We start from the raw sequence: 25208 nt of genomic DNA on the forward strand, positions 1-25208 counted from the left end.
GGGGTCTAACACAACGCCTCACGTCCCGCCTCAAGTCTAACCCGACCCCTCTCGTAGCCCACCCCGCTCCTCGAAAGAACTGTGTTTTGCCTTGTAAACCCCGAGATAACCTCCTGTCTCTCTTGCACTTAGGGCACCTCAGATACAAGGCCGAGAGTTGGACGTGTCTGTTTCAGTCCGTTCGAGGAATTCTCATCCGCTCATGGGAAGCCCGCAGCCCAGTGGATTTTGGGCTAGTCTGGTTGAAGAGGAGACCTGTGTGAGGGCGCCTGTCGAGTATAGATCACCTCTTAGTCGTCCTCGGGGTCGTCCCCAGATTCGTAAAATCCCTTGGATAATGGCTTGGGCCGTTCACAAGGGCGCCGATTCAACTCTCCACGCTCTTAAAACATGTATCGTTTTGGAGAGCAGTAGTATTTAATTATTCGTCGCCTTCATTAGCTTCCTGGGCGAACCGGGAAACTCGAGCTATCAAAGAAAGAGACAAAATGCTAGATTTCATATGACATTCATCGCGAGTTCAGAAACAAAGGACCCAGCTCAACCTTGAAAGAATATGCGGCGTAGAGAACACTCAAAAATGGGGGTATGTCGAAGAAAACGAACCACAGGGACAAGCAATCTGCCCAAAGTCATCGCAGAGTATAAATCAAAAATCCAAAAGGGAAAGAAGAAACGCAGACGATAAGAGGCTATGGTGTTACAGGCAAACGAAACTATCTGGGCGGCTGCTTTTTTTTTTTTTTTTTTTTTTTTTTTTTTTTTGTTAATTCTTTTCCTAGGTGCGGATTCTCCTTTTTCTTTCATTAACGTTCCACCTCCTGTCTCTCCCAACCAAGGAGAGCCGTCTGCCAAATAGACGAGAGAATTCAGAGATTCCGATCTGCTTTCCTTGAAGGAATAGTGATATCTTTCATTTGTAAGGATTGGTGTTCTTGCGGCGCGTGATCCAAATCGGATATGCTCAACGTTACCACAAACATACTGGGTCCTTTGGATCACGAAGTTTCCCGTGCACCTCCCAGATATATACATCCGGACCCTCCCACGCCCACTCTCTGGATCCATCGAATGCCTTCTCAAATGTCGGCCTCGCTCAATACCGGTCGCTCTCATTCTCGGCTTCTGAGGGTTGCTGACTTCATAGTATGAGCCGAAAAGAGTCACCAAGGTCGTCGCATTCTGATTAAAGCGGTGAAGAGAAAAAAAAAAAGCCATTTCCTCCCCGCACGCGTGCTTCTCGTAACCTTCCCTTCTTCTCTTCAGCGCCATAAATCCCTGTCTCCCTTCTCCCCCGCACTGCTTCTCGGTCGCGGCCACAGCTCAGGCTCATCTTGCTGACGCCCTCCGGAGTCATTCGGGATAGCAAGGAATCCTCCGGTCCCGTTCCCAACCATGACACTACGTCGTGCACCACCGGTATTCCAGCCCATACCGGTGACGTCCGTTCCCAATCCGTAACTGCTAGTCGGACGCTGTGACTGGCTGCCTCTTCTCGCGCCGCCGCTAAATCTGGACTGGGGACCGAAGGAGCTGCCGCCGCCGTTCAACGGTTGTACTTTGATGAAACTCCAATCCATCGACTCCTCGCTCTTCGTGAACACCTCCAGCGTGTGGGTCAGAGCACCGGTCCCCGCAAAGGGGTTGTTTGAACTAAAACGGACCGTGGGGTCCAGTGCTCGCTTCTGCGGTGGCGACAGGGAAAGGTTATGATAGCTGTTCGGCGGTGGCGGGTACTGCCGAGAGCCAGCGCCATGTGAGGAGGAGGGGCGCCCACTGCTAGGGAAAGTAGGAACGGGGGGCAAATCAATGCCGAGGAGCTGATCTGGGAAGGTTGGGTCGCGAACATAGACTGCCCGTAGTCGAGGAAGGCCCCCAGCTAGGATAGATGAGGCGAAGTAGGTATAGTGACTGGCCGCGGCGGTTGAGTAAGGCCCGTCATCCGAACGGTTGTTAACCTCGAACCTTATTGTTTCGAGAGACCGCGAGGCCATCCTCTTCAAGCCCGCGCCGCTCGGAATAGCAGCGTCTACCGTGTCGTAGATTGAAAGAGCCTTTAGGTTAGGTGCGTGTTCTAACACATCTTGCACGCGGGTAGGCTTGACTCCGGTCTTCCACAACGACAGGACAGTCAGAGCAGAGCTCGCATCGGGCCTACTCAAAAACTCCACTAGCCCCGCCTCCGTCACTCTCGGCGTCTTCTTCAGAATCAATTCCGAAACAGCTGGGAAGTGAGGTAGGTTTTCATTGTACGCGAACACATCGTCGGAAAAGCTCCTCATCTCGGTAACCTTGAGCGCACGGAGATTGGCTAAAGCGCCAAGGACGTGTCGCAGTATGATGGGATCCACATTCAACCTGATCAGCTCCAACACCTCGAGATTCCTCCATAGGAGGCCCCTCGCTAGAAGCTCTAGGCTTCTCTCGGAACCCGACATGTATGTCATCTTCCTCAGATCGGCGCATCTCGCTTGGACTTCGAGGCGTAACGTGGAAAAGGCGGGGTCGTCGGAAAAAAGGCCTTCTGGAAGGTCGACGTAGCGCAAGTTGGGCAAAACAGCAATGGTGCGCGCAAGGTCTGCCTGGCAGCTCTCTCGTAGCATATAAGGCGTCTTTAGGAAGTGCACACGCGCACCGAGGCGAGTAGGGTCGTCGCGCAGAGTGCGGCAGAGCAGCTTGAGGCGAGCATGAGCGGTATCTTCGGGCTCTCCATTTCGGTCGAAAGTGCGGCGCCTTCGACGTTCGGCGAGGTAGGCTTCGCGTTCGCAGTAATGTACGGAATCGATACGAATGCTATGGTAACTAGAAAATTGATAACATGCAGCACCACGAGGGAGCGCAACTCATCTGTTAGCTTATACAGGTCCACAAAGGCTAAACTGAAAAATAGACAACTTGTCTACAACTAATGATAGAGAACAGCTTAAGAAGGGAGGAAAAAGTGGTGAAGTAATGCAGGATGAAAGTGCAAGGACAAAGGAAGGACATAAGAAGTGAAGGGAATTTTGTAGCCCCTGTAGCACGAGATCGATCTTACAGTAACTTTCTCGCAGCCGGATGCCATGCCCTGCAAACCTGCACACAATGGGCGAGGTCTCTCAAGTCACAGAGCATGCACGCATCCTCAACAGCACTCTGTTCACAGGTCTCGTAGGATTCGTCGAGTGATTGTGGACAGACAAAGTAAAAAATGCGCTCGAGGACGGTTGGTGCGAGCTGGGCGAGCGCTCTCGACGAGGCTAGAGTGGGAGGTGGGGTAGTTCCCGATCGTTGATATCGAAACCGGTCATCGACGTCTTGCTGGGAGCCGCGGCGACCGGAGAAGCTGGAAGTGCTACCTGGGATGTCCAGGTAAGAGGACTTTTTCTTCTCTTTCCTCCTGAAGAACTTCATCGTTCTGAGGTTGTGAAGGGGAAGGTTGTCGATTCTCCGCCACCACAGAAAACCGGGCGTCCGTGGTAATAGTGAGGGAGGGGAACGAAAGAAATAACAAGGGGTCTGAGTGGTCCACAATTAGGCACAGCTAGCGCAGTCCCCCACAACTGTAAGCGCAGAACTGGCGCCGATGTCTTCTTCTGTTAGAGTCTCGTTCCGATTTCTTGAGGTCACAACACAAGAGTGGAAGGGGAGAGGAGAAACGGGGAAGGATCAAACCTAATGAGCAGACACTGTTGGTAATTGAGCCAGAACCCCGGCGGCTTTGGATCAATTCCAAGGACTGATGACGATGCTCCCCTGTCGTGATTCGTTAGATTCCCCAGTGCAATGGATCGCAATGTCGCAGCCGAGAGGGATGCGGGATGGTCAGTGGAGTAGATCTGTTTTCCAATCAAGGGACTTTTGCCCCAGTGTCCCCAACTAGCGTATAAAATAAAAGCCAAAAACCTGGACGTCGTGGTTGGACAGATGTGGAAGAATGCAATGCAATGTGAAACGGGGAAGGGCTACACTAACGCTAGAGGAGCAGCCAACCACTGCCGTGAGCTAGGGCTTACCGAGTGCAGAAAAAGCAGGAGCTCAATCTTCAATGTCTCTCTTCTTATGACAACACCGATATTCGCAGGTCCCCAGGTAATAGTAGGCGAGCCAGCTGTGTTTGGCGCGGTGCCAAACGAATGAATGGAACGCACTTCGTGAGAAGGCAATATGAAAAATCAAATATAATAATTCATATTACAATGGGTGAAGGAGTGGGGGAAAGTGAGGATTAGTTGCAGCTCTCAATAGGAGTGATAAACTAAGGCTGTGGAATATTCAATGTTGTTTCGATCCTTGAACACAGCGAGGCCGGGGTTTGATGGAATTAAACTTGGAAACAATGAGCGGGGAAGCGGGGAAGACAATGAGGTTTGATCTGAGATGAGATGAAAAAGGACAGGAGAGAGCAGGAGCCTGGAGCCCGAGAGGACCAGGATCAGGGGGGAACGGTGTGATAAAGAGCTTGATTCGATTTGATCTGGAGGATTAATACCGGTCGGTTTCATAAGACAATGGGCAATGGCAACTTGGGGTACGAAGTATATTGTATTGTATTACGGAAGTTCACTCAAAACTTGCTGGGGTAAAGGTCATTGGAAGCTCAGGAGAAGAATGAAGTGCTTTAATCCTTCCCTCTTCATAAGCCAAAATGTTTGGGTAAGAGTAGCTCTTTCCCTAGAATCCTCATTGCAATTGAACTCGTTGCTGCTCGCCATAGCTAGGGAAGCTGCAATTGTACAATTATACGCCATTATAGGTAAGCCGGGAGCGAGGAAGGCGTCACCGGCTTCGGGATGAGGCAGGTGCAGTCCGTTGGACGTCAACGAATGCATTGGCCTGGAAGGTGAGGTCGGCGAGACAAGGACGACATTCTGCAAATCAATCTTCAACGGTTTCGTCACCGGAGCTCGGGTACGGTTTCCCAATTGAACCGCGCACGCGCTGTAAGGGGCATCTTTGCTTTTCCGCAGAAACATCATTACGATCTGTATTGTACTCTGTAGGATCAGTGACAGAGGAATCTTCGTCACATTCCAGACCACTGTGACGCCTATCTGCCCTCCCGGACAGCCCGCTAAAGCCTGTGTCCAAAGGTAGATCATCACCTGCGCATGCTTTGGACGGCTATTTGGGATGATACTCCTCGCTCTCTTTCATGCTAAATTTGGCGTCGGGTGTAGGATCAGCTGTAATTACTGTAGATGGTAGGATGGCTTAGGTCTCTCGCATCGACAGCGCAAAATGTAGGCAAGATGAAGGATCTTGCTCGAAGGACGTCGTCATAATATGCCCCTTGGCACTGCGTCTTGAATCGACCGGCCATATCGACCATTTCTCTGGCCAACCCGACAAGTTTGAGCAACCCTGAGCTCTAGCAGCAGTAATAGTTGCCTATGGACCACCGAAATCACACCGTGGGTGCCATCCCATCCCTCTGGAATATAAAGAAAACGCCGTAGGAAGAATCCATGTCGAAGTCAGAGCCCATCAACGCTGCCCTCCCGGCCCGCCTCCTCATTTTTCTCGCCATCAAGACCCGGAACCAGAAATCCATTTCACGGCTATGGAAGCCCTCACTTGGTATAATATCCATATCCAACCTCTGCATCAAAATCAAACCCTTCGAAAATCTAGCAGAAGCCCATGCAATGCACCTCGTCGCCCAACATATTACCTCTATCCCCGTAGCCAAAGGCTATTGCGCCTTCACCCACAAGATTCTCAACTAGCTCCGCCGTATGGTCGTCGAGCTCCGCTCTATCCCTCCACCCGAAGGCGCATGCGTCAGCGACGTCGAGGGCGGACCGTTCTGGGACTGTCGAATACCCTCAAAGATTTCCTGAGGTCCGTATGCGACGGCGCGGGCCTTTCACGAGGCGATCGCTGGCGACGCGGACATAGATCTCGAATATGCGAATGTATCAGGAGAAGTGTCCGAGGTCTTCGAGTTCTATCGCAAGTCGAGTAATGAGCCAGTTTTGACACATGGCGACTTAAGCAGTCTGAACATCCTAGTCCGGGCCGATGAAGTAGTAGCCATTGTGGATTGGGAGACGGCGGGATGGTTTTCGCTGTATTGGGAGGATATATGTACTGAGAATGCCAATCCTCTGAATGGATTTTGGGCTGACGAGATAGATGGGTTTCTGGACCCTATGCTGTATGAACCGAAGATGGAAGCTATCAGGCGCAAGTACTTTGGGGTTTTCGGAATGGCCCCCGTAACAAAGGATACGAAAACCGCCAGCTCGGATCACGACGACTCTTCGCAACGTGAACTAACCAAACGGCATACTAACACGCATTCGGTCAGTTAAAACAAAGCGTCTATCCATATGCCGAGAATCGTGTTTCATAGGAACTTACATACATACATACATACACTGCTTAGTCTCCATACACACGCGGCAAGTTTCTTACTCGGTCCTAAAGAGATATACGCGCGCTAGAACTGGTAAAATGCGTATCGATATATATAATAGGAACCCAATGCAATGAACACAAACAAAGGGCGGAGTGCTTCAGATAAACCCCCCCTACCCTTTTACTCTCTCACTTCGCCGTCACTAACCCAAGTCTCCTACCCCCGCTACCTCCCGTCCCCAACCCCCGCTACCTCCCGTCCCCAATCCTTCCCGGCCCAGCTCTCCTCTCTCCATTGCTGGAATACCTCCTCGTTGCCGAGTACCCATCGACAATCCTATTTGAGGTTTCGACGGAAAACATTTGACGTGATCGAGTTGCGAAACGGGACGGGCCTGAGGAGTGCGGTTCAACCAAGTACCAAGAACCGAGACCGAAACCTTGAACCAAGGAGCAAATGAAAACTCCAGGAACCCCATGTAATGAATTGAGAAAAGCTAAGAAGATGAGCGCAATGTAAGAGAAGCCACTAGGATAGGAAAAGAAAAAAAAAGCTATGTGGAAAGACTTTGAACAAAAAGAAATGGCAAAAACGGCTTCAGGAAAAAAAAAGAACAATGCAAATCGTGCCAGTTTTTAGTTGTTTTCGATGATGCAAACCTCCTCTTTTTACCTCTCCTTTCGTGTATGCGCCGTCGTCTCCCAATCTTGCAGGGCTATTATATTACCTTCCACACCCTCAAATGCAAGACGTACACTTCGGCTTCGGACAAGGTACTCGCAGAGTTCACCCAGTTGGTCTGATATCCCAAAGCTCCATACAACTTTTCTATTCTCCGTTCTCTGCGTCGACGGCCTTCGGCGTGTCGATCGGGCTCGCAGGACCCGAGGGCTTCGGTCGAACCGCAACGCTCCATTCGTAGTCATCCTCGTGGTCATCCCTGGAAAGGGTGTTAGTGAGACTGTTTGGCGGTACGAATAATGGGTCGGCCTTAACAAGGCTGGCCTCTTTAGGAGGGGGGACCTCGTACTGGAGCTTCCAGGCAATGTAATCCTCAGTGCTCAACCCCTCCTTGCCCTCCTGAAGACTGGCAAAGTCCCCAGGGGTCATCGTACCCTTCCGAGCACCGGGTGATCCGGGAACCGAGAACGGACGGCCAATCTTCTGCTTGACGCCGGGGACCCAGTCCCAGAGGGTGTCGTCTTCGGGGAACTCGTCAGGGTACGCGCGCCTGAGGGCGAGCTGACGGGCCTTGCTGTACTCGAGCCCCATCCTCCTCCAGTCGAGAAGGTCGCTGAGCCTCTCGGTTCGGTTCCTCTGGTTGATGCGCTCGCGGCGAGTCTTGAGGCAGTACTCGAACATGAAGTCGGTCATCTGGTTGACGGAATCGTCGACGCCCTTCATGCGGCGATCGACGATAAAAATGCCATATTCGGGACCGCAATCGAGGAGCTCCTCCATGTAGCAACCGAAGCCGGAGAGGTTGGTCGTGATGCTGGGCACGCCCATGACGGTACACTCGGCGGGGGTGTAACCCCAGGGTTCGTAGTAGGACGGGAAGACGCCCATGTGGGTGCCGCGGACGAACTCGTCGTAATCGAGGGGCAGGACGGGGTTGGAGGAGTTGAGGAATTCGGGGTGGAACACCACCTTGACTCGGTCGGAGCGGTCGTTGAAGAGCCTGACGCGGCGGAGCTGGTTGAGGATGGGGTCCTCGTGATCATTGACCATGTTGTGGGTGACGATGGGAGGGAGGTTGTGACGCTTCATGCTGTACAGGCGCCTTCGGAGGTCAACCTTTTCTTGATTGGAGAGGAGATCCTTCTCCTCGGGTAGGGAATCTCCTTCTTGCCATCGTAGGGCTCGCTCGTAGAGACGCTTGCCAATGTTGCGCTCTATAACGCTGACAGCATCCCGCAGAGACTTGATGACGGCTTGGCCCTTGAGCGACTCGGCGGTGAGATGCGTCGTCTGGGCGGGCATGATGATGAAGGCGACCACTGTGACGGTGCTTCCGGCGGACTTTAGGCGGTGGTTGAGGCGGGCCAAAGACTCGATGAACATGTCAACGCCCTTGTTCCGGAACTCGTAACGGCCGGCAGTGAAGAAGTAGAGGGTGTTGTCGAGGTCAAAGTCGAGATGGCCGTAGAAGTGGCCTCGGACAAAGTCATGAATCTTTTCCTTAGAAGCTTGATGGAGGTTCTGGAACTCGTGGGCGGCGGCGAACTTGGTTACGTTGAGGCCGTTGGGCAGCACACCGTCGGGCTTCCGCTTGAGCAGGTGCTCACTCTCGTAGGCCGTGATGTGGGAAACGGTGGTGAAGACGTCGCACGAATGCGCCGATGCCCTCTCGATGCAGTAGCGGTGGTAGATACCGCGCTTGCCGGCCTCGTGGTCGACATCGAACCACTGAAGGTGATTGTAAAAGTCGGCGGAACCGGCGCAAAGGTAGCGGCCGAGAATGGTGGCGTGGGTGGTGAAGACGGTGGTGACATCAATCTTTCGCTTCTTGCACAAAGGCAGGGCAACGCCGGCAAGCCACTCGTGGAAGTGGGCGATAACAGCCTTCTTCTTTTCGTGGCACACAAACTCGCCGAGGAACCAAGCCACGAGATATCCGAAGACGATAGCTTCGTTGGTCTCATGGTCATCGGGAGGAGAAGGAATTCCAGCACTGTTCCAGAGATCACTCTTCCACTCGTTCAGCCACTGGTAACCGGTCGAAGTGTCGATCAGAATTACGCGGGGAGCTCCCTCCACGAGCCAACGACCGTAGACGAGGTGCACGCCGCGTTCTCTCATGGAATCTAAAGTGGCCTTGATCTCGGGGTTCGTAGGTTCTATCTCTTCAACCTCGACGGCGGCCTAATCCAAGAGAAAGAAGAAAAAAAATCCATGTGTTAGTCAATGTTGCCTACAGCGAAAGCCGCACGATTTGCGCTTAGCTGGAAGCTCTACAATCGACTTACAGATCGCTTGTTCAAAGGACCAATCAACGTATATCGGTCGCCATATTCGAGAGTGGTAACGGGAGCCTTGGACTTGATGACAGAGTAGATACCGCCCACTGTGATTGATCGCCGTTGTCAGCACTTCTATTTTGCTCGTGAGGCTTGGGTGGGATGTTGCAAGACTGCGCGCAGCGAAGGGTGACAGAGTGCAGGAGCGGTTTCGGATAGCTCTCGGGAGCTCCACAGCGTTACCTACCTCGGTTTGCCACTTCGGTGGAAACCTCGAAAAGGAGGTGATTGAGCATATCCCGAGTCGTGTCGCCACGAACGGAATTTTGATGAGTCGGAGACGACATGGCGATGGACTCGAAAGTGTTTCTTGTTGTCTTGGTCCCTTGAGGTGTGGTAGTAACGAGGACTGGTGACAGATAAGAAACGGGACGAGGGGTGTCGAGCAGGGGGGAGGGATTGGCCCGATACGATGTGATGCGATGGGAATAGGATGGACTGGAATTAAAATAATATTAACAATCTGAATTCTTTTTCCTTGGAGGGCTCGATACGCCTTGAAGAACAGGTGATCTAGGTTCGAGGAAAGCGGAGAGAAGAGAAGCTCAGGTCAGTTTAAGAGTGCGTGAGGGCTTGACTGATGAGTGCCAAGCATGGCCGCATTCGACTGACGTCAATGTGCTCGAGGGGAGGATGGGTTGATTGAGCGGATTGAGTGGTCGGATAAAGAGCACGAGCTGTGCGGCAGACAGGGGATGTGGCGTGGATTGGAGGATCGGAGGGGAACTGGAATTGGAATTGGAGGGGGGATTGGATGGACTGGGCCAGGCCAGCCAGGGAAGGAAGAGCCCGATTGTGAGAATGGAGCAGGAGCTTGGAATTGACTGATGCTTGGGGTATACGAAGCACGAAGTACTCACCTCCAATTGGCTTATGGGGAGCTCTGGATGACGGAAGTGGGTCAAGGTCAAGGTCGAGGTCGAGGATATCCAAACAGGTCCAGACAGGTCAAGGATGCACAGAACCAGGGACAGGACAGGGTGGGACAGGATGGGACAGACACAATGGACGAGAGATAGGAGGAGGGTTCAAAAGAAGAAGAGAAAAAAGAACAGAAGAAAAACACAACAATGGGTCCCAGGAAAGAATGAGACAAATGACGAGATGCAAGAATGGCAGCAACAGAGATGCAATGCACAGGGAACAAGCACAATGCTTTTCTTGGTGGAGGTGGCTGGAAGAAGCACAAAACCTAGAAAGGAGCAACCGGACTGGCTTTTATTGCTGATGCAGGACAAGCTCAAGAAAGAAAAGCTCTAATCGTTCCCAGTCGGGTTAGGAATAGATTGGGTGGCGAGAGGTGACACGGGATTAGAGAGAGGGAGGGGAGAGGGAGGGAGAGAGGTACGGAGGGAAGAGGACGAAGGAAGGACAACAAGAGGAGGAGAAGCTCGCAAATTCGTTGAGAGGAATTGGGTGGAGAGCAGGTGATGGAGGCATCCACGATCAGATATAGTTTTATACGTCCGACTTAGAAGCTAGGCAAGGTAGGCAAGGTCCCCTCCTCCTGGTATCATCACGATAGGATCTGGCTCAAGCCCAGGCTCTGGGTCAGGTTGAGGACGGCGTCTAGGACCGGAAGTTTACTTTACCTAGCCGACCGAAGCTATTCCTTCGGTCGCACCATCAGCCTGGGTGAGAAAGCGACGAGGAGGTGGAAAACTGCGGGCAGAGCAGGGGTGTGCCGTGCCAATTGAGACATCTGCTTTTATCATGGTTCAGAACCTCAAGAAGGTATAACTACTTGTACTTCGTCTTCCGTTGCTCAAAGTCTCATACACTTTTTCCATGAGAACCACTGCGTAATCGGTCATGGTGGTGCGATTCAAAGCCCAGGGTACGCGAAGTGGGCTGGCTTGTATCAGTACCACATCCTTGCGCAATGATTAGCAGAAACACGCAGTAACGGTCAGGGGTACAAGGTCTGGCTGGGCTTGGCCGGGCCCTAATTGGACGGCACGGACATCGTAGGGCGGTGGCAAGGGCCTGTAAACAAAATCGAATGCCAGGAATTTCCACCAGGCGATGAAGCACGCTGATGACGCAAGATAGCAGGCAATCACATTGATAACAATGCCAGTTATGCATAACAATAGCACAGCTCCTACCTCGTACGAAGTAAACTAGTTTACTATTGCGGTCAGACTTGGAGAAGGAGCGAACTGTCAGGGCAGAGCTTCGGATTTGCGCTTCGTTCAACAGAACTATTAGTATAAATGGGATGAATGGGTTCATTCACGATAGCCTCAGATCCCGGTATGTCTTCGTACTCAGTACTATCTCTGCTAAACATTGATAAACCCTTCTCAATAGACTTGGCTCCAAAGAGAAGAGAAAGCCATGTGCTCTTTCTCGTCTGGGACTGGATACTTGGAGTACTTGGAGGCTGCTCTTGCCAAGTGATCTGTCCCAGTACTAATCAACCGACTGATCTTTGCCGACCTGTACTTCGTACTTGACCCAAGCGCCCAGAACCAGAGAAGGTGCGAATTGATTGATCAATTAACATTGAAAATTTCACATCAGCCACATGCAACGCCTGCTTATGAAGGAGTTGCATACCGAGATGACAAGATCAACAATGCGTCACACTTTGCGTGCGTCAACTCGAATTGGATCGTGCATGCATAGAAACAACTCCTGTTGAGCCCCAACCTCCCAGCAATAACAATGAATAAGCTCACTCCCAAGGATTTGATCCCAACTATCAGAGTAACAATACAAGTTTGACATTGACCGTGCTAGTGGCGATTTAAACGTTTCGTACCTGTGCTTTCCTTCATGTGTGGTTACTAGGGCCATTTGGAGCTAGCTTAGCATGACAATGGAGCTCTTAGCGTCTTCGATAGACGATGTTACAAGGTACGAAGTATTATTGATCGAGATCAATCATCGATGCTGCTGATGAAGGTCAACGTTAGCAGCGCTTTCCCCGATCAGTTTGTCTTTGTCATCGAACGTGGTCATCGACCTCACTTTAGCGCATCAATCAATGGGCCGAATATCTGGTGGTGATGGTCAAGCCGTGGTTTCCCAACTCTTCGAGTCGATTTGTAACAGAAATTGCCATTCGGCAAGTACAATCGAACAGGTTAACCACACCATGCGCCAAAAGGAAGTCTGAGTACGAAGTATTGCCAGCCCAGACAGAATGCAACCAACCACCACGACATGATTTAGTCTTTTGCGACATGATTTGGGGGAAGACTTTTTTCCCCTTCGTTTTTCTGGGACATCTTTTGACATGCATCACATTCGCCTCTCTTTGCCAGTCCTGCCACCATCCACCCGGTTTTGTAATTCCCAACAAAAAAAGAAGAGCGAGAAAAATTGGCCGAGATGCGGATGCGGATACTAATCGCGGACAAATCCTTTGGAGGCTTGGCCAGCTACACTTGCTTTTTAAGCGGCCTTAATATTAGCCTTAGTTTTCTCAACACGAGGGGCGATGAAGGAAATATTTCCCGTCTTTCCTACGAAGTACGTGCCAACCCCCTTCCGAGGTCGCCCTCCGAACCGTGCCGGCATCACCGAAGCCAGGGACTTCGGGGGGTCATTCTGCCGGACAGGGCAGAGACGTCGACTCTATCGATTACCAGGTAAATAGGAGGTGCTGGAGCAATTCCCATTTTCCCATCCATGCTGTATCGAGCCGAGGACGAAATCAGACACTGGTATGTGTATCCGTACGAATAGCGAGGTTTTCCAATCCAATATGGGAGTCGAATCAAGCGAGCTCGTCTTTCGTTTCTTGTCAGTCGATAGAGGGCTCTTACACAAGGCGACTTTATCAAGAGCTACCTGAAATCGAGCACTGAGAATTCTGTATCTTTCCCCCCCTTTTAGATACCATGACAAAGACATCAATTGATACTTGATCAAGCGGAAGCTTTGCGCTTTGCCTCTACTTGTTCCACAATAGCAAAAGAGCTCGTCATCGTCATCGCGCCTTGGCCCGACCATGCCCCAGTGGCAGGGACTCATTCAGATCTCACAATATCATTTGATCAATGGTTAATGGTACATTAATCCACACCATCTTTGTACGAGGTTACGAGGTTACTAGGTGATGGTGGTCGTCGTGGGAACTGCGCGGGCGTCGCTGCCGCCGCATTCGGGTGGCTGCTTTGTTTCAAGAACAATGCGAGACAGTCTGGCAAAAATTCTGCCAGGCTCGGGCCCCGAGAACCTACGGCACACCATCCCGCTCCCTACACTGGGTCCTTGATGGAGATCTAGATTCGATGTAGGCGAAGATCCTTGCTGCAACTCGCGAACGGGAACCAAGCCTAGCTCTCGACGAAAGGTTGAGAGGCTTCTTTTTCTCCGACTTTCTCACCAGGCGAAGATAGATCTGCGGCGGTTGCAGAATCTGTGTGAGCCACGCTACGGTCGTTGCAAGCTGCAGACGACGGTGAGACCAGTACCCTGCTGTGTTCTGCTGTGTCTGGGTTGATGCCAAGCCGTCTCGCTAATGCGGCATCGTAAGTGAGTACTTGCCGGTACATTGGGCCCGTATCACTAGGAGTCATGACGACGAAGACGTTGGAAATCTTTTTCTACAATTGAATTTCAAAGGCCAAGTGAAGCTATAATTATATTTCTCCTTTCTTTCTTCCGCGCCAGCCGTGTATCCTTTCAATAAAGGATACACTCCATAGTGCCTAGGCGCCAAATCAAAGACACAAGTTGGAGACATGGACCTTTGTTTCCTGTTTCACTTACATTCCAGTGTCCTTTGAGCGCGGCGGTGGCAGTGGTTGCTATAGCCTACAAAGTAACGATGACGGTGGGTTGTCTCCCAATGACCAGATTCTGCGCGGAACACAGAAGATCTGGGCATCATTTGCGACACCAGGTTCCTGGATTTACAGTTGCTTTTTTCGAAGCACGCGCCGCTCGTGGTCACAGCCATGGAAGATGGATTCGAATTGGGCCGCCACGGCTTTATCGGATCTTACCGGCCGTGGAGTCTCTCTTGCGCCGCAAGCTGGGGTACAATCTCCCTTGCAGTTTGAACCTCTCCACTGAATTCTCTCATCCTACCAGACATCCCAGGAAGCCGGGAAACTGAGATAAAGTTGGACGGCGCCATTTTCGCCGAGTTTATGTGAGCCCTCAGCATGAGCTTAACCCCATCGTGGCTCCACTGATGGCTCACTTAACTAGCTGCGAAGCCCATAGCTAGCAGGAAATGATATGAACAGGAAAGACCAGTAGATTTTCCATCTATACCATACTATTTCTGCCCATCCCTGGTGCTATATGATCATAGTGGATACACGATGTGGATGCCTGTTCTCTGCGAATGTCTCAGCCCCGGAGAGCCGCAAAGAGAGTCCGGCGCTAATTTTGTCGTCCTATATTTCTATTTGAACTCTTATTGTCGTGCGACCTTACTCTCTTCACGTTTCGCGCCTGAGGAAGGCCCCCTGGCGACCACATCGGTGGATGGGTGGAAGAGAAGGGAGCAGAGTGGAAGAAGACAGAAAGGTAAAAAGCTTTGAGAGGACAGCACCAAGCTTTCCGAGTTGGCTCAGCTGGACCTGCCAGCCTGACAGTCATCTACGTCATCGCATCTCGTCGCTTTCTTTTCCCCGTTTCTTCTCTTCTTCTTTAACTTCCCTCCTTTCACCCTTCTTAGCCTCAGTGGCGGTGCTGTTTCTTTAACAACAATGGAACGTTTTGAGTCTTGGGTGGCCTTGATGGCGCCCACCACGATTAACAATGCTGGCCTTTTCACAAAAGGCTCAATGAAGGAGGAGGGATTGTTGAAACGGGAGGATAAAAGGCGCGCCGTTGCCCTTGAACCCTGCCGCCCTCTTTATGAGAGGCGAGTGAAAGGCATTCATAGGAAGGGATATCGGCCGCTTGATGGTAGGCATCCTCATCCTCGGACAATATAAGATGAGGAGACATATCGATCCCGATGGTTGTTGCAATTCACTGCGAACCACACCGAGGAAGAACTACGAAGCAAAGCCAAAGGCAATCTGACGATAGTTTCATTTCCCCGAGCAAGTTCACGTTTTTCAAAAACAAGTCTTCCGATCAACTCCTCGAAGGAGCTCTAGCAGCCATGGCTCGCCGCCGCAACATCAGCGGCAATTTCACTAACAACAACGTTTTCCAAAGAGGCAACGGTCGACACCATTACAACAACGGCGACAACCGGCCCGTAAGAGGCAAGAGGATATTCCGCGGCCCCGCTGGCGAGGGACAATATCGCGGACGGAACCACCCGGGCAGAGTCGCGCCTCACCCTCACAACACCGACGGTCGCCATCGTAACGGCCCGCGTCAGCGCCCTGGGAACCACCCTAGGCGCCGACACGGGAATCGTGTCCTTCCCTCACATCAAGGCGGATACTTTGCGCCGCCGGTTGTTGGCGGTCGGCAAATACAGCCGCAAATGGGCCAAGTCGCCCCATTCCCCGTAGCATCAGGGGCTCTCCCAGCGCGTAATCACACACACTTTGGAGGGCGACCGCAGAACCGCGCCAACAACCATGTCGCTAGCCGACCCGGCCCTAATCCCGCGATGATCCCCAACCCGTCTGATTTCGACAACTTCATCGAGTTTCTCGCAGCAATCACCTCGACCATCCCCGACTTCAACGCCCTCTTCCAAGTCCCCAACGCCGAAGCCCTCATCGCCGAGGTCTACCCCCTCGTCGACGCGGACGGCGACGTGTCTATGCACGCCTATAACTGCCACTGCTGTGCTCATCGCCCAATGGCTAACGATGCACTCCACGCACTCACGTGGACGCATTTAATCTGGAGTCGTCTCTGGTCTGAACCGGTTGCGCGGAAGATGCTTGGCAAGGCTATCAATCGTGGCGTTGCGCAGTGGTGCGATAACCGGGCTAGAGACGAGAGGCGGACGAAGTGCGCCTTGCTTGATGAGGAGCTGGATCAGCTGGAGAGGTTATATCAAGAGCGCCTGGCCATGCGGGAGCGCTTAGGGCGATCTTGTTCGAATCATGAGAATATCCGTGGTTGTTTTGTGGAGGAGGTTGTGAGTGATGAGGAGAACTATTGGGATGTAGATGGGGATGAGTATATGATCTTGTGAGGCAGTTTTTGAAAGGCAACTCTGATATTTGGTCTTGATATTGGGAAGAGGAAGTTTCCTGCAGTGCTGGATCATTGCTGATGGTTTGCTATTTTTCTGGGCCTTTACTTTTTTGCATATAGATTTTGCATATCTGGAGTTGGGGCTGGAGATATCTTTTTGTCTTCTCATGGTATAGACATAATACTCAAAAATGGAATAAACTGTGATACCCAGATTGAGTTCTCCAACCTAAGTAATAAGTCTTTTATGTCCGGTTCACACACCAATCCAAGGAATAAGATGGCCAGAGACCAATCGTCCTCTCAAGAAGTATATTATCGTCGTTCAATCAAAGAAAAGAACCACCTGCTGAAAGAAATATCCCCGCTACCAAAATGCAATATACACAAAAACTCCCACGTACAAAACAAACTCCAATCCCAACTTCCTCTTCACCTCCCCTTCACTGCCCTCCCTCTCTATGCTGCTGCCCCTCCCCCCTCGACCCAGCCTGCGCACCACTCCCACCACCAGGCCCATGAATCGTAACCCCCTCCCCAAGCAACCTCTGCGCCGCATCCCCCGCCGTCCTCAGATTAATAGCCCCAATCCTCGAAACAATACTATCCCCCACCGCATCCACCGCGCCCCTCGGCGATGTAAGCGACGGCCCCGTCCTCGCCGTCTCCTGGACCCTGAAAAGCTTGATGGCCGTGCCGTTCCAGACGCCCACGGTGCCCTTGGCGGGCTGCATCTCGGCGCTGAAGACGAAGCCCCAGAGGAGGGACTCGTACCAGCCGAGCGAGAGCGGCGACCACTCGAAGGTGTGCACGCGGATCGGGGAAGGGTCGATGCCGATGGGTTCGATCTCTTGGATGCGCGCGAGGGTTTCGCGCGAGGCATGGTCGGCCGCGAGGGCTTGGCGCGGGAGGAGAGCCGTGAGCTGCTGGATGACGGTTAGCATCGTGTGGAGGGGCAGTTCGGGGAGCCAGCTCTCGATCCATTGGGGCGTGGGCTCGAAGGCACCGCCGCCGCCCGGGTGCGAGGACATGGTCGTTGAGGAACGATGGTGGCTCTCGAGGAGGCTTGTTGTGCTGTTTTGGCGCGAGAAGGTGGGGGTGCCGGCGGGCATTTTGCCGCGGGCTTTTTCGGACATGCCACGGAGCTGGGTGGGCACGGCATCGTTGACGTCGACGGCCGATGAGGCCTGCGAGGGATTCTCGCTCGTCGTGGACTGTGCGGGCGTGGGGCGGTGGTCGTCTTCATCGTCATCGCTATCGTCGTCTCCAATGGCGAAGGCGCCGGATTCCTCGGGCACGTCGCTGACGGCGGGGGAGTGAGGGTGAAGCGCCGTCGCCGCATGGTGGCTATTGATGCTATCAACCGAGCTGCGCACAGACTCGTGGTGCTCACCGCCGTGCTCGGCGGCTTCCTTTCTCTGGCGGTTGCGCCTCTCGATTTCCTCTTGACCGCTTTCTAGCGTAAAGGCTCGTAGGGCTTCGATCTTCTTCCGGTTCTTCAACACGGCGTGCACGAAGGCGGGGTTTTCTGCATCCTTCGTTTAGTACTCGACGGCCCACGCGCTTGGTGAACAAGAAACAAAACTTACTCTTGTATTGGTGCTCGATGATGGCGTTCATTGCCTCGAGGAGAGAGCGGAGAAGACTATGATTCGTATCATTCGCAAGGAGGAACGACGGCGAAGACATGGACGAAGAGAGCTGCATCAACTTTGAGCACGACGCTGAGCTGAGGCCCTCGATATACGCAGCAATGTTGTTAATGACAGCCACGAGGGCCGGATAGATCGCCGTGAGTTTGCCCTGACTCCCTGTGATCAAGTTGTAGATGGACTGTTCCCATTAGTTAGCAGCGATTCAGACTCATATAGGGAAAAGGGCAATTCTTTGTGAGAAACATACATGAATGAGAAAGTCGGCATATGTGCCGCTAAACCCTGCAATCCGAATCGAAGGCGGTAACGTCTCCTGCGTCTCGAAGTACCTATTCAAGTTGACGCCAAAGTTCTTCTCAACGCTCAGCGTCTGGAGCAGGAAAGCGCACATCCGCACCACGCCCTGCTTCGACGGATCCGACTTGTACTCCAAGGCATGAAAGACTGTTAATATGACAAAGTCGTAGACTCGCTCTGTGTCGATGATGAAGGACCGGAAGCGCTTGTTGCACTGCGTAATTTCCCAGAACAGCATCATCATCTCGGGCACCAGAGTCCCCGTCGAATGAGTCCCCGCGGGAATGTATGACGTCTTTTCCTGTAGGGGTTGCTGTAGGACTCTCGTCATGCCGTCGACGATGAACTGGAAGTCTTGGGGCCGATGGAGCCGGCCCAGGAAGTGGCGGTAGTAGTTGCGCTTCGGTGCGCCAGTGCTATCTTGGTCCTCTGGGATCGGATATAGTAAGAGGGTTAGAAGGAGTTGAAGGGTATATGTCACAAGGACTTGCTTGGCGTCCTTGAAAACGAGGGCGTTGTACGGTACTCTCCAACTAGCGGGATTGTACTTGAGAGACTATTGTTTTGGGGGGGGATTTATCAGTTTCAAACGTCCCTAACCTGCCATTATGCGGGTTCGCGGTCTTCCAACAACTTACCGTATTCAGCAGCGAGCAAAGCACTGAGAGCACAATCTGCTTATCAGGACACGTACAAAGGTGCGTTAACACCCTCACTCCCCTCTGCGGCAGCACCGCCGGCGTCATATACATGCTCTTCCCCGCCAACGTCAAAAGCAACCTCAGAATCTCTATCCTATTACTCTCAAACTCCTTCGTCGTCGCCACCGACGCATTGCACCCGACACCGCTCTGCCAAATCGCATACGTAACCTTGGGCTTCCCATTCGCCTGCCTCGGCAGCGTCAAGCCCGAGAAGAACATCAGATCGACGAGCGTATCGATGAGCTCCTCCGCCAACGGCTTCGCCTCCTCGAACTCGTCCAGCTTGGGGCGGGGACTCGTGAGCCCGTCGAGGCCGTCGCCGGTGCCGCCGTCGAAGAGGATCTCGTTGGCGACGACGGACTTGCGCGTGCGCTTGCGGCGGGCGCCCCAGAAGAAGCGTTCTTCCCATTGCTGGAGGTTCTCGGCCTCGTAGAGGTAGGGGAGCAGGCGGGTTAGGACGCGGATGCAGTTGAGGGCGTCGCGGTCGGGGGCGAATTCGGGGTCGGGGAAGGAGGGGTGGTGGCGGAGGATGAAGAGGCGGGAGGTTATGGCGAGGATGAGGGTTTCGAGGTTCTCGAGGGCTTTGTCTCGGGTTCGACGGATGTCGGAGGCTGAGAAGAGGCTGAAGACATCTTCGGAGGACTCGGGGAGCTCCCAAAACTGGAGCAGGACCACTGTTAGTAAAGCTGGCCATGCAGAGCTAGGGCCAACGCAATAGCTGGTAGAGACGATTGCGATATCAGAAGTGGGCGGGAGGGTGAGGAAACCGCAGCTGGCCCTGAATAGCTGCAGTTCCCCAAATTTCGTCTCTTATTTTCTTCTCGAAGGAGGGAACTCACAGAGGTCCAGTACGGATCGTCGGCAGGTATGTGCCGCTCTTCAGAGAGCCTGAAGATGCCCTTCTTGAACACCAGTTTCGAGCTACTAGCACCCATTGTTGGAGCACGGTTAGCGGAGCTGGTTGAGGCTGATTATCATAGTGTCCGCGGCAACAACGGAAAGCCGGGGATTATTATTGTCTTCGTTCTCGTTCAATAGGGGTCGTTCGGGAGGAGTGATTTCAGTGGCGAGGTGCTGGTGATGGCCTTCCTCTGATCACACAATGAAGTCTGGAGTAAGTCCGAAGTCCAGGAAGTTACGGCAAGTACAAAGGTACAGTCTCGCTCGTCGAAGACGTGGTCAAAGTGGGAAGGTACTTTGGATGTACACTTCGACGCTATTTGCTCCTGTGGGTACCTGTCAACTTCCCTTCAATGTCACCCATCTCCCCTTCTCCCCTTCTTATCAGTGATGACTAAGATTGCCTGAGCGTCTGGCATTCTAACACGGAAAGCCGACGACATCGTTTGCAGCGGGCATACGAAGTACACAGGTACTAGAATAGCTCTAGGTCATCCTCGGAGTTGTAGACTTCCAGGGCTCATTCTCTCAAGTCTTAGGCGAGTTGGAATCCTCTACGGACACGCACGATATTCGACAAAGAAATCAAATCTATTTTTTGCCCAGTTTTAAACTGTAAAACACTCCTATCCGTTCATCCGTCCCGTGCAAACACATACGGGTATTGTACATTTCCCCATCCCAAACAGGTACATCGTAGTAAAACAAACAACCGGCCCGGCTTGAATAGTAACTGAGCTCGCACCCCGCATAACACCGCGCCGTATCCCTTGTAATCCCCGGATGGTCGAACAAACATGAACAAGAAAAGAAAAGAAAGACAGGACGGAAAAGAAAAAACAGAAGCTGGCACATTCACCGGCCAGTTTGCGGGGAATGGTCTTCCCGCTCTTCACCCTTGAGGCCTATCCAAATTGGCACCCACTAATCAGCATCAGCCTCATCAATGAGAGCCGAGACACGCCGAGCCTTGGGCCTAGGCGTCTCCTCAATCTCATCGTCCTCTTCAGGTCGCGGCGTAAGCTTGTCTCCATCATGCTCGTCCGCATCATCCATGTGGACGTCGCCATTGGCATCAACATCCTCACTAGCCGCCTTATCCTTCTTGCCCTTGCGAGACGACGACTCTTCGTGGTCCTTGGTGCTATGACCGTTAATCTGAATGTCTATGTCCTCCCTGAAGCTGTCGAGTTCGTCGTCACCAAGGTCCTGGGACTCGGGTTGCTGGACCCTCTTGCGCTTGATCGGGCGGATGACGCTCTTATCCTCGAGGTCGGCCCAGCGATTCAGTCGCCGAACGGCGCGGCGAACGGCGGCGAAGTAAGTGTTGGTTTCTTCGCCGAAATCGTCCGGCTCCGTCTTGAGCTGGCACAATCCGCCGGGCCCGGCCGAGCGGAAGGGGAAATCGTCCTTTTTCATGGAGGAGAAGATACCGCGGCCCGGCTCATCTTCTCCGTCGCTGTTTTGGAAGGCAAGCTCATCCGACATGGCCTTGATACGGACTGCAGCGCGGTAGATGGCACCGTCTTGGCGCCTGAGCTTGCGAACCTTGTGGTAGTGCTTGCGGAGACCACGATCGAGGATATGGTCGACTTGCTCCTTTCGGTGGCGCTCCACGGCTAGTTGGTGCGCGGTAGGTGGGCGCGGCTTGCGCGTCACGACGCCGTCAAGCTGACCGGGGCCGGCGGGTGAGGAAGCCTCGAGGATGGTGTATTTGGGAGGCATGCCGCGGCGACTGGCACTACCAATGGCCGCCTGTCGTGCCATGACCCTCGATGGGGGCGGAGTCGACCTAGTGCTATCAATATCGGACTCGTGCTTCGAAGGGCGGATACGGGGTAGGATGGCAGGTCCTTCGTCCGCGAGCATTCGGCTGCGGGATCCTCGCTTGACCTGGGTATCCGCGATGTAAGCTTGATCGGCCTCCAAGATTTTGGCTCTCATCTTCTGCTTCTCGTTGCCAAACTCGATTTCCTCGGCAGTATCGACGTTCTCCAACGCAATCTCTTCCTCCGACATCTCTTCGAGAACAGGCACTCCCTGGTTCGCAACGTCGAGACCGTAGTCGACGCCGGGGCCAAAGGGGTTTTCCTCGCAGCCCTCTTCAGTAAAGTCTGACTCAAGGTAGAACCACATCAACCATAGGAACGCCCTAGCCCTGGAGTGGCTAGTGAAGTTCGTCTTCATTACCAGGTCATGGAACTCCTGGCCTTGGGGGAAATGCAACTCGGCGATCTTCTGCGCAGCGGCGCATATGATGAACAGAAGAGCGACGGGGTTCGTGCGGGGGATGTTCGCCTCTTTAATGCCGACAAGCGAGTTGGGCTCTTCTCGATCCTCCATACTACCCTTGAGAATCGATTTTAGACGAGGAGCATCTTGGAGCTGTTTATAGGCGTGAGGGTCCTGACGGGCCTGCAGGGATGGGATAGCGTGGTATGTGCGTAGTTGAGCTCGCATCTCGGGGAAGACTACAGACAAACATTAGAGTTAGCAAGCTAAAGAACAAAGAATGGAGGGCAAGCGAGAAATCGCTCGCAGGGTAATAACTGCAGAAGCCAGGCTCCTAGCCGTGCCCTGGAAAGGGTCATCGCTTACAGTTCAACGTGGTATTCATGCGTCCGATGTTGACAAGCAGACACACCATGGCCATGCCCTTGGCGGCATCCCGATCACTAAGGAGTTTGTCCCGTAGCACCTTGCTAGTCTTGCTGCTCCTCGCCATCGTGTCGATATATAGATCGGCAAAGCACTGTTTGCCAAGCTTCTCCGGTTCGTAGCTGTTCGTAAAGACCTTGGTCTCGTCGTCGAAAATGGCCTTCAGCCAGTCGTACTGGATGTCGGCTCGCCACAACGGCTCTCCGTCCTCCTTCTTCAAATGCCGAATCTTGCCAATGACCGACTGCGTATTTTGGTCCTTGGCGTGCGACGCTTTGCCCTTGGACCGAGAGACCTTCTCGACAGGCTCGGGAGTTGCGTCCATCATTCTCGTATCGTCATCTTCGACGTGAGAAACGAACGACTTTTCGGCACGGACGGGCGAGCTCGGGGCCTCGAGGTCGGACGAGTTGGGGGAGGCCATCGTGGGGGAGAGGAGACCAAGGAAAGAGATGGCGGCCTGTGATGTAGTTGCTCCCGAATGCGCCCTCTATATCGCGACCCTCTCAGAACTCCTTCTATGGAAATTAAAAAGAACGGAAAACCCGAAAAGACTCAATCAATGATGCTGGGGGAATCGACGAGCGCAAAAGCGGTGGAAACGATGAAGGATGATGAGGCGATGGTGTCGCGTCAGCGGTGCATAGTTTTCTAGTCTCGATTCGGATCGAGGTCCAAAAAATTGTGTCCGTTGTTTCGCGACGGTTCGTGTATATCTAGGGAACAAATGAGGTGCTGAGGAGGAAAGAAGAAAGAAATTAGAATTAGGGAATAGCAAGATAGGATAGCGAGGATGAAGTAGAGCAATGTGCGTGAGGCTGATTTGCGATGAATGTGGTGAATGTGGTGACAATGAAAGGGTGGAAATAAAATCGTGGAATGGAAGTATTGAGGCGGGTTCACCTTGTCTGATGATGCAGTTCAGTTGAGAATGGGGCAGGCTTTCTAAGAATCACGGGTCTGGAGTAAAGTTGCGAGTTGATTTGATGGCACTAGCAAATAAGGGTACATTTCCAGCCAAGCAATTTACTTGTCCAATCCTGTACACTACTGCACATTAATTCTACAGGAGTCTGGGCACTACTTCGTACTTCATAGTGTAAGATCAATTAGTTTAATAGCTCCAGCCACCCCCCAGAACCCCCCCGTGGCTGGTACATCAATCCATCAACGTTTGATGTGGCTTGACCTCCTCAGCTTTCAGGCACACCTGAAATTGTCACTAACCTCCAGGATTGGAATGTCTTCATCAAAACATCGCCAGCTCCAAATCAACAAACTGCGCCGCCTCGGGGCAACCCCAGCCCACCCATTCCGACGACATACTAACATATAGCAGGGTAAATTCTCATTCTCAAAAGGTTTGCCTCCCATACATATTTCCCTTATTCTTCTTCGAACTTCGACGCAAGACCACTTTCCTAACTCAGATATCCTCCCGAGGTAGACTCCATCCGCAGACCCATCTCCAAACGCCTCTCCCGATCCAACCTTTTTGTGCGCAGAAAGAAAACAAAAAAACGCCACCGCCTTAAGAACCCGTCCCCCCCATCCCAAACAAACGCTCAAACAAACAGCACCCTTCAACACCCGGCAAAGCCATGTCTGCCTCTGGTACAAGAGTCGTGTCCGCGCGGACCCCCCAACGACCCATCACCCCAGCCCCCGTCGCCGAGAGCCCAGGAAACTGGTCCCACCCGCGCCTACGCGAAATCACAAGACGTCGCAACGCCACCACGTTCACGGACAAGAATGTCCGCAAAATCGCCTACAACATCGCCGCGCTAATCGGTCTTTGGGCCCTCCAACGGGTTACCGAGTCCGCCGTCACCTCCTTTTTCAGCCCAGATATGTAGGTCTATGCCCTTTCCCTCCCCCAAACAGCCAATCGTGGCTTCATCCAAGACTAACGCAAATTTACTCTCACAGCATCAGCCACCAAACCAAAAACATCCTCTCTTGGGCCTACCTCCTCCTTCAAGCCCTCCCCATCCTCAACATAGGCCTCGCCCTCCTCCCCCTCTTCCGCACCGAAGACGACATCTCCGATATCCCCCTGACCCCAGGCCAGCGCAAACTCCTCGGCCTACCCCCAAGCTCGGCCCCTCCCACCCCCAACGCCGTTTACAGCACCCCGCCGCGCTACTCCCGAACGCCCTCTATAACGGGTTCTCCGCTCTCCGCCCGCGGAAGCAGCAGCAGTCTTAACAAGGCTTCCGCTACTGCTGCCAAGGGTTCGCCCTCACCGTACTCGCCCTCCGCGAGTCCCCTGAACGGAAAGAGCGGGTTCAATCCTTCGCTTAATGGTGGTAATGGCCGGAGGTCTTCGTTCGGGTCGCCTAGTCCCCTGCGTGCATCGGGAAGCAGCTTGTTCTCGGAGCCTGCGACGCCTAGTCCCTCGGGGACGAAGAAGACGAGTGTTGGTTTGAATAACAAGTGGTTGTATGAGAAGGGCAGGAGGTCCTCGGGCTCCTGGATGCAATGAGTTGATGAAGAGGGGGATATGAGCGGTGATGAACGGGTGTTTACGTGCTTCGGGTTTATATGAGCT

At 52.9% G+C, this 25208-nt stretch overlaps 5 protein-coding genes and 1 pseudogene across 5 annotated transcripts; 2 read left to right on the forward strand and 4 right to left on the reverse strand.

Annotated features, from left to right (window-relative positions):
* Positions 1–1262: 1262 nt before the first annotated feature.
* Positions 1263–3393, reverse strand: SAPIO_CDS8938 (F-box domain-containing protein; the record flags this gene model as incomplete). Its single annotated transcript, XM_016790460.1, has 2 exons — positions 1263–2802; positions 3038–3393. The coding sequence occupies 2 exons, from the start codon at positions 3391–3393 to the stop codon at positions 1263–1265; spliced, it is 1896 nt and encodes a 631-aa protein (XP_016639763.1).
* Positions 3394–7171: 3778 nt separating this feature from the next.
* On the reverse strand, positions 7172–9650 carry SAPIO_CDS8939 (Glycogen [starch] synthase; the record flags this gene model as incomplete). Its single annotated transcript, XM_016790461.1, has 3 exons — positions 7172–9208; positions 9313–9410; positions 9551–9650. The coding sequence occupies 3 exons, from the start codon at positions 9648–9650 to the stop codon at positions 7172–7174; spliced, it is 2235 nt and encodes a 744-aa protein (XP_016639764.1).
* Positions 9651–15442: 5792 nt separating this feature from the next.
* Positions 15443–16441, forward strand: SAPIO_CDS8940 (annotated as a pseudogene; the record flags this gene model as incomplete).
* A 445-nt stretch (positions 16442–16886) lies between these two features.
* SAPIO_CDS8941 (High-temperature-induced dauer-formation protein) lies at positions 16887–20034 on the reverse strand (the record flags this gene model as incomplete). Its single annotated transcript, XM_016790462.1, has 5 exons — positions 16887–17971; positions 18033–18276; positions 18346–18951; positions 19034–19759; positions 19939–20034. The coding sequence occupies 5 exons, from the start codon at positions 20032–20034 to the stop codon at positions 16887–16889; spliced, it is 2757 nt and encodes a 918-aa protein (XP_016639765.1).
* An 889-nt stretch (positions 20035–20923) lies between these two features.
* SAPIO_CDS8942 (INO80 chromatin remodeling complex Ies1) lies at positions 20924–23081 on the reverse strand (the record flags this gene model as incomplete). Its single annotated transcript, XM_016790463.1, has 2 exons — positions 20924–22470; positions 22598–23081. The coding sequence occupies 2 exons, from the start codon at positions 23079–23081 to the stop codon at positions 20924–20926; spliced, it is 2031 nt and encodes a 676-aa protein (XP_016639766.1).
* A 1177-nt stretch (positions 23082–24258) lies between these two features.
* SAPIO_CDS8943 (Nuclear pore complex component) lies at positions 24259–25142 on the forward strand (the record flags this gene model as incomplete). Its single annotated transcript, XM_016790464.1, has 2 exons — positions 24259–24509; positions 24587–25142. 2 exons carry the CDS (start codon positions 24259–24261, stop codon positions 25140–25142), a joined length of 807 nt encoding a protein of 268 aa, XP_016639767.1.
* Between the last annotated feature and the right edge of the window lie 66 nt (positions 25143–25208).

Source organism: Scedosporium apiospermum (genome assembly GCF_000732125.1).
Source record: "Scedosporium apiospermum strain IHEM 14462 chromosome Unknown SEQ_SAPIO_0132, whole genome shotgun sequence".
NCBI classification, from domain to species: domain Eukaryota; kingdom Fungi; phylum Ascomycota; class Sordariomycetes; order Microascales; family Microascaceae; genus Scedosporium; species Scedosporium apiospermum.